The sequence below is a fragment of the Galeopterus variegatus genome, unplaced genomic scaffold (genome assembly GCF_000696425.1).
Source record: "Galeopterus variegatus unplaced genomic scaffold, G_variegatus-3.0.2 Scaffold1894, whole genome shotgun sequence".
In the NCBI taxonomy this organism is placed as follows: Eukaryota; Metazoa; Chordata; class Mammalia; order Dermoptera; family Cynocephalidae; genus Galeopterus; species Galeopterus variegatus.
In genome coordinates, this window is record NW_007728005.1 from 308,180 (window position 1) to 317,110 (window position 8,931).

The window sequence follows — 8,931 nt, forward strand, 5'->3', positions numbered from 1 at the left end:
ACGGGCGCAACACTGAGGGTTGCGGTCCGTTGCCGGACACGAAAAAAGACAAAAAGGAAAAAAAAAAAAAAAAAAAAAAAAAAAGAAACAAGTGGTAAGTACAGATGAAATTTCTTAAGTTCTAAGTTTTCTTCCCAGGTTTCAGGTCTCTTCCTCACAATCAACATCTAAGAGGCGAGTTTCTGCCCCAACCAGCAGGTCTGCATGATGCCATAACAGCTTACCTCTGCCTGCTTAGCACTTACTCACCTAGGCTCCATCTCCTTTTCTCATCTTTCACAACCATCCAGGGCTCTTTCCCTTGTTCCAATAGGGTAATCACGTCTGGCTTAGAAATGGAACATCCTGCTTGAAAGAAAATAAGAGAGCATAATAAAGAAAGAATTCATTTGATCAAGACTTTAGAACAAAGAAGGCTATCAGGACTGAAAAATATTCATATCAGAGTTACTTTGGGATCACAAGGAGAAACAAGAACAGAGAAGTAGGGACATGATCTTATTTTAATTTAAACTCATACAGGCCCTGTCTCTTGAGAGGAAGTAATAGTTGAGAGCACTGATTTCAAATCCTGCTTCTGTCACATGGGTCACTAGGGCAAATAATTTAATCTCTCTGCCTCAGTTTTCTCAGTTGTAAAAAGGGATAATAGTAATCTGTATACATAGGATTGCTGTGAGGTTTGACTTCATGTAAGTGTTTAGATGATTGCCTCCTATAAAATAAGCACCATCTATGTTAATTAGGCACTGTTTTGCTATTTTTCCATATTATTTTACTAAGAGGAAAATAATAAGTTTTTTGTCAGGATATTCATCCAATGTTCAGTGCAAAGTTCATGTATTTATAATTTTTAATCACAAAGCAGTTGAAATATATCTGTTGCAGGAAACTAAATATGTTCACTTGAGTTTTAACAAATGTTGGTTCAACCCAGCATCATATACATTGTACCAGCTCTTTTAATAGGTATGTAGAATCAGACACCTCTGTTTTCCTCTTCTCATTGCAGGTGAGTCCATGCATAATATGAAGCCAGATTTCTTTGACAATGTTTTAGCTGTGAATGCCTAAGAATTTATATCCAGTTGTCATTAAAGAGATGTAATAACAGAAAAGACAAACGAAGGTCACTGAATTATGGAGGAAGATGAAAGCTTAATAGAAGTGCCTATTCCTGAACCACAAAGTAGATATTCAACTAGTTTTAAAAAAGACTCTGAAATTCAGTCCCATGAATTTCTAAATTATTTGATACAGATAAGCTTACCCAGTGATACCAAGTTGCTATAGTTCTCTAATATCACATCCCTGTACAAATTCCTCTGATATGAGTTCAGACATTCCCACTCTTCTTGAGAAAAGTCTACAGCCACATCTCTGAACATCACCAAATCCTGAAATGAGAAACCCACATATTATTTGTAAGATTAAAGAAAGTATTTTGAAAATGGAAGAAGGATCTCAATGATATATGCTCATTTCATATACCAAATAAATAGGCTAGGGCTGGATGCCTATGATGTATTTAGGTGGCAGTGAGGAAATGAGTGTGACTGAAGCAGAACATCTACATGTTCTTGAAGATTTCTATTAATGTAGACCAGGCGTTGGCAAACATTTTCTATAAAGGGCCAATATTTTAGGCTTTGCATGCCATGTACAGTCTCTGTTGCATATTCTTTTTTCTCTTAACAATTCTTTCAAAATGTAGCTTGTAGGCTGTTCAAAAACAGACCATGGACCAAATTTGGCTCACCAAATTTGTCATATTTGTAGTTTGCCCACCACTTGCTATAGCCAAAACTTCATATGTAGTATGGGATACCTAATTGTATTTATTTACTGACATGTTTAGGTAATTACCAGAATTTCCCAATTAACTGAAATAAATTCATGAGAATACTGCTTGCAAAGTCCCCCAAACCTTCTCAATAAATGTGATTTACTCTATCTTCTTTTTCTTTAAGGACTAGAAAAAAATAATTAGTGGAATTTTTTTCCCCAAAATGAACTGCAAAATCTCTACTTTTAAAAAGTAGAGTATGCATTAAATTAAAGAATCTCTTCCAGACCTAACTTTACTATTACATTGCAGGATTAGTATTTTTCCTTAATATAACAAATCCTTTTTGAATATTTTCAATTCACTACACAATAATCCATTTTATGGATAAGTTAGACTTCATAATGATTACATTTAGATATTTCTATATGTTTAAATAGATTAAATTATATTTAGAATTTACATTACATAAAGTCTATAAAGCTGCAATGCCCAATATGCTAGCTTAGTAACATGGTTGTTGAACATCTGAATTGTGGCTAGTCCAAATTCATATGTGCTATTAAGTGCAAACTATATATCAGATAGCAAAGACTTTGGGAAAAAAAAGAATGTAAAATATCTCAATGATTTTTATATTAATTAAACTTTGAAATGATAATATTTTGATTATACTGGGTTCAATAAAACATATTAAAATTAATTACACCTGTTTTTACTTTTTTTTAATGTGACTACTAAAATATTTAAGATTATATATGTGCTTTGCATATTATTCTATACTTTTAAAATGTGACTACTAGAAAATTTAATATTACATATCTACCTCACATTATAATTCTTTTGGACAGTGCTATTCTAAGGTATTCTCTGGTCTTAAGAGTCTCAGATCAAACACCTCTCTCTAGGGACTTCACTTCATTTCCATCTCTGCTCTAGACAAAGACCAAACATACAGGAGCTACTGAATGATTTGGTCAATGTACATGTGACACGAATAGAGAAGAGAGAGGCACACAGGAGGGGCCTGGCTGCCTGGCTCCATCCCTCACTGGAATGGGACAGGCTGGAGAGCAGCTATTGGATGGAGCTCTGTTGGGACTTTTCAGAATAACAAATGAGAATGTTCACGAAACCTAAAAAAAAATTGACAGAGTTTCAAACAGAGAGAAACACCAACTTACATGAGCCATGATTTTGGAACTGTAAGAACTGGTCAGTTTTCCTCAAGGTTCATTTACTGGAGAAGCAGAGTCCACAGAAGCCAGAACTAGGGCAAGAATGCAGAGCCATGAGAACAGAATTACTGTCTCAGACCTTCCAAATTCTAAACACCTTTACTACTTCTCCATTCCTACACGCAAGCCCCGCCCCCAACACACAGACAAGTTCTGAGAGGTAAGAGGTAGTTTAGACAAATATTACTAAATATGAGATATCATCATGTGGTTTTCCCCAAAACCAAAGGGAAATCAGCTGCACAAGGAATAGACACAGAATTACTGTCTCAGACCTTCCAAATTCTAAACACCTTTACTACTTCTCCATTCCTACAAGCAAGCCCCGCCCCCAACACACAGACAAGTTCTGAGAGGTAAGAGGTAGTTTAGACAAATATTACTAAATATGAGATATCATCATGTGGTTTTTCCCAAAACCAAAGGGAAATCAGCTGCACAAGGAATAGATGCAAAGCAGAGACTCTCCTGCATGGAAGTACATGCCCAGACACTTCCGCAGGAGGGCTTCCAGTTAGTCCCTGCCACCTACCCCAGGGAGGCTGATCTGGACCTGAGAATTGACTGCACAGACCTGTCCTGAGCAGGTCCTTGTAGCTCCATTCCCACCTTCCCAGCTGAGAAGGGGCTACACCGTCTAAACCAGAACTTCCTTCATAGATTTACGAATCTGGCTGGCCTCCTACAACATGAAGACAGAAAACAGCATAGACAAGAATTTCCCAACTATTGCTAAAATTGTAATCACCTAGAGGATCTTTTAAAAATACACTGATGCCTGGCTCCCACCCCCAAACATTCTGATTTAATTAGTACAGGCATTTTGATTTAATTAGTACAGGGTGTGACTTGTGAATCAGAATTTTTAAGACCTCAGGTTTTTATAACATCTCCCTTGGGTGATAATAATAGGCAGCAAAGTCGGGGGAATCAAACTTTAGTATGCATCAGAATTACCAGGAGGGCTTGTTAAAACACAGATTGCCAGGCCCCACTCTTAGATTTTGGTATTCAGTAGGTATGGGGTTGGGGTTGAGAATTTGCATTTCTAAAAAGTTCCCAGGTGATGCTGATGCTGCAGGTCCAGATGCCACACTTTGAGAACCACCTGTATAGACAATGCCTAGCAGCCTTTACCAAGGCAAAACTGCAGTTGCACATGGGGATCCCTTACTCCAGGCTTACCTCCCATTCCTAGAATCCTCAGAGCTCACCACTCACTCCTTTCCTATTCAGCATCCCCGATACTGCCTGCATGATATCAATCACCACTCAGTCTCTCTTGTTACCCAGACTGGGGAGAAGTGAATTTTTGAAATCTGAGTGTGAATAGTTCTCTAGAAAGTAGAAATAACCCAACAATTCATTAGTTTAAACCCACCAGTAAGTAAGGAGAGGGATATTAAAGGAATTGAACTAGCAGATTTGAAAAACTGATGATACCTTATATTTACTAAGGTTTTAGGGAAATGGATACTCAGTGGTATGATACAGAAAGAATGAAATGATGTGTGGGTAGAAAGTGTCTGTAACAGGATGAAAAAAGCTGGAAAGAACCTAAATATCCTCCAACAATATCAAATAAATTATTATGCATTCACACAATGATAAACTAAACCATTAAAAATGAAAGTAAAATTCTTATTTGATGTCATGGAAAGATGGTAACCACATATTGTTGGGAAAAGATGACAGGTTGGAACATAGTATTGTAATGTGATTGTATTTTGACAGGAAAACTACATATATATGCATACATGTATATACATAAAATAATCTATAAATTGAAATAAAATTTCATGTTACCTCTACTTGATGGTATCCCAGGTAATCTTTATTTTGTTCTTCTCTGGAGTCTCTGAATTATTTAATTAGAAATTTAAAATTTTGTATCACTTATATGTGGGACATAAATTAAAAACAGCTGTGCGAAGAGTATTTCAAAATGCCCCAACAGTTCCATCCCTGCTACCCTGCCCCCATCTTACAAATCTAGAGGCAACAATTTTCACCTCTTTCGGCATTTAAACTCCATACATTTAAAAAACATGCTAATATTGCTACTTTTGGGGGGGCCCGGGGTGGGGGGCAGCTGGCCAATACATGGATTGAACCAGGGGCCTTGGTGTTATCAGCACCACGCTCTAACCAGCTGAGCTAACCAGCCAGCTCTACAGCTACTTCTGAATCTTCAGTTTTAATTATTATCTGTTCACTTCCTGCTATGAAGGAAGTGAACTCCCTCCCCACATATGTATCGTTGCAGTCCCTTTATCCTTCCAATATGGTTTTATTCTATAACAAATATTCAGATGAATTTTCTTAAATGAATATTAGGCTTATATAATTGTAACCACATAAACACCATTACCAACTGAGCTATGTAGTAAACTCAGATTATTTGACCTTCCTTGCACAAGTCTTTTTCTTCTCTGAGATTGAAATAATCTTGTTTTTTCTAAGCCAAGTTTTCTAGGAAATTATTAATTCATTTCCCAAACTCTTACTCAATTGAACAATGAAGCTCCTAGCATAAAATAGCAGAGCTATATATTTCACCGGGCCGGCCCGCCATTGATAATTTTAATTCTCTTCTTTATAGGTTCTTTAGTTACTAAATATTTCACAAGCCTGCACGAATTCTATCATCAGAAATATATGAAAAAGCTATTCCCACTTAAAAAAATTTTTTTAATGAGTGGGAGGATAGTCATTAAATAAAATTGTAATTAAATAGGCCTACATTAATGGTGACAAGAGAAATCAGTGTGACTAAAAAAATAGTTCCTATGAGTTCCTGAACACTGTACCCTTCAACACCCTGAGATCCTTCTGTGAAGAATCACTATCCTGGTTCATGGCATTTCCAAAGTGATTAGCAGACAAAAACAAATGCTTATTTCACAGCAGCTGCTTAAATTTCAGCATACCCCTCCTTGGTTCCAATGAATAACCAATTATTAAATACTTGCATTTTAAATATTAAATTATTGCACAGTAGACAAAAACAAATGCTTATTTCACAGCAGCTGCTTAGATTTCAGCATACCCCTCCTTAGTTCCAATGAATAACCAATTATTAAATACTTGCATTTTAAATATTAAATTATTTCAAAATATCTTATAAACCTTTATTAAAGAAACATAGATTCATATGCAACTTCACAATTTTTTTTCTTTTTTCTTTTTTTTTTTTTACCGGTAAGGGGATCGCAACCCTCCACACGGTGTGGTCTGCACCACGCTCAGCCAGTGAGCGCACCAGCCATCCCTATAGGATCCGAACCCGCGGCCTCCCCGCGCTACCAGCGCCGCACTTTCCCGAGTGAGCCACGGAGCCAGCCCACAACTTCACAATTTTTTGAAGATTCTTATCCACAATAAATACTTCTCAATATTACATTACACACTTTTTAAATAAGTGAGTATAATTTTTATTATTGAGAAACATTCCACTACAGGGAGGAGTGTGATTTAACCGTTTCTATATTGCTGGATACTGATTTTGTAAAAGAATAACCCCCAAAATCACCCCTAGCTATTCCAGACTTTGATTCTAAACCAGTGATAATCAATTTTGCTGGCGCTTGTACAACTTTGATAATATCATTAAAATCCTTCCCCCTCCTCCAAATTAAGCATTTACAAATATATACAACAATTCTGTATATAATCTTAAAACATTTGTGTTGCAGCTGAAAACCCATAAACAGAGTCCAAAGACTTCATGTTCAAGTCCTTGTTCTGGTCCACTTGAGCATTTTCCTGCTTGCAAGCATCCCTCATAATTAACTTCACATTTTCACTGCCCTCGAGAATAAAGAAAGCTAATAGGGAATGACAAAGCAGCATCATTTAACAGCAATAGCTAACATTAAGGACACACTATGTGCCAGGCACTTTTCTAAGAGATTTACAGATATTAACTCATGGAATCCTCAAAACAACCTCAAGAAGTATAAATAAGGGTACTTCAAAAAGTTCATGGAAAGAATCGCATTACTTTTTAAATTCTATTTTTCCACGAACTTTTTGAAGTACCCCCCTCCACTACAATTCTGACTTTACACATGAGGAAACTGCGGCACAGAGAGACTGCCCAAACTCAAGTCAGATTTAAGTGGCAATCAGGATTCAGATCCTCTTTAACAAGGTTCAAAATTCTTAACCACTACAGTACACCTCTCTCAGTCTATCCAAAGATACACTCCAAACAAATTCATGATGCCAAACTCAAACCACATCTGGATGGTAACAAAAATCTCCACTCACAGATTCCCGGGGGGGGGGGTAATTCCCACTCCCACTCCGGAATCATCAAGGATATTAAACGCTAAAGTATTCCTCAACAAATCACAGTCAAAACCAAAGCCTGAACATTAACCTCCAGCAAGGGTATTTCCATATCATCAGAATCCTTAGAGTGCACAGAACAACTAAAATGTGCTCAAAGAGTGCTCACAGTGCTCAAAGAACACACGATTAACTAACTGTAGAACTGCATAAAGAGGGCACTAGACAGGGGAATCTATTAGTTAGTTCCCCTGCCATTAACTAGGTCGGGAAATCCTAGGCCCAAATCAATTAATAGATCGTTCCTAGGCAGGGCTTTTCAAGAGAAGGAAATCAAATGATCCCGTGTCCTGACAATCAAGCGCATTTCACAGAAACAAAGCAGCAGCACAAACTCACACGGAACCTGGCCTTTGGAGAAGCAGCAGAGATTCCTTTCACCCTCTCAAGTGCCTTCTCCGGAAACTGGCAGGGCTGGGGAAGCAGGCAGAGTTCGTGACACCCCAGGCTTTTCTTGACTAGGTCAGAACCCACCCTCCACGCTTCCCCGGGCCCCGGCTGACTCCCACCTGCATGCACGAATGGAAACGAGAGGGAGAAGAGAGAAGGTCCGCAGTCACCCATTTCTGGGTTCGCAGCTCTGGGTACACTGTAGTTCGGACACCCAGGCTGCCCACCCCGCCTTCTTCGGAACTGTTCAGCGGGTCCTCCCGGCCCCCAGAGGCTCGCCCCGAATCTAGATCCCAGCGTTTTGCAGGGGACCCTCATTCTAGGGCTCCACCTCCGACTTCCCCTCGGGCCCTTCCTCTACAGCCGGGCCTAAGGTGGCTGAAGCGGGACCGAGGTGCGCGGGCCCCCGGGTATCGAATTGCACGATAGGCCGCACCCACAAACCGGGCCCTGCACCGTTACTGCAGGACCTCGCTCCCGGGGAAACCCTTTCCCCACCCCCGGTCCTGTCTGCAGAGCTTGACCCGTCTCGGGCTCGTTTCCCCCAGCAAAGCAGCGGCCACGCCCGAGCCCAGCTCTCCGCGCTCAGGCCTCACCCGAGTCAGACGATCGCCAAGCCCTACGGTGCGCGGCGCCGGGATTCCGGAGAGTGCCCGCCTCGGTCGGGAGTGCGCAGGCGCGCGGGGGCGGGGGCAGATCCTGCGTCCAACCGGTGACCCCGTGAGTGACCGGCTCTATTCAGGGGACTCCAGGCCTGCTCCCCTGTGGAACTGCAGTCCAGTATCAGAAAAGCCAGATATTCCGGACGTTTTCATGTGGCTTCTGGCCCCGCGCCCCGCGGAGGCTGCGAGCGCCGCCCCGCCCCCCAGCTGGAAGTTATCGTTTCTGTCTGGAGTGCGCAAGCGCGCGGGGGAAGCAGGGCTCAGGAGGGTCGTGCGGCGGTGGGCGCCGAGGGTCGGGGAGACTGGAGGGAGCAGGGGGAGGCTGGCGCCAGGATCCCGGGTTGGGCCAGTGGCCAAAGCCTTAGGCATGGAATTGTGACCCTGGCGGTAACTCGGCCGAGGAAACCCCAGTGCCGCGAGCATGGGCCACCGGGGCGCTTGTGCCTTGTGGCGTTTCAAATTGCACGATAGTAATTCGTGCCTGGGAGCCCCGGATGCCGCA

At 40.9% G+C, this 8,931-nt stretch overlaps 1 protein-coding gene and 1 non-coding gene across 2 annotated transcripts in view; both read right to left on the bottom strand.

Annotated features, from left to right (window-relative positions):
* Nucleotides 1-3,649, bottom strand: part of ZFP30 (ZFP30 zinc finger protein) — a 14,825-nt gene extending 11,176 nt beyond the window's left edge. The window contains exons 1-4 of the mRNA XM_008579481.1: nt 3,599-3,649; nt 2,971-3,056; nt 1,271-1,397; nt 250-345 (exon numbers count right to left, since the gene is read on the bottom strand). Coding sequence (XP_008577703.1) covers nt 250-345; nt 1,271-1,397; nt 2,971-2,979 — 232 coding nt within the window. The 5' untranslated portion in view covers nt 2,980-3,056; nt 3,599-3,649. The remainder of the gene's footprint in view (nt 1-249; nt 346-1,270; nt 1,398-2,970; nt 3,057-3,598) is intronic.
* Nucleotides 3,650-5,117: 1,468 nt separating this feature from the next.
* Nucleotides 5,118-5,191, bottom strand: TRNAI-GAU. The gene has a single exon. It is a non-coding gene; the product is annotated as a tRNA-Ile (tRNA).
* Nucleotides 5,192-8,931: the final 3,740 nt, after the last annotated feature.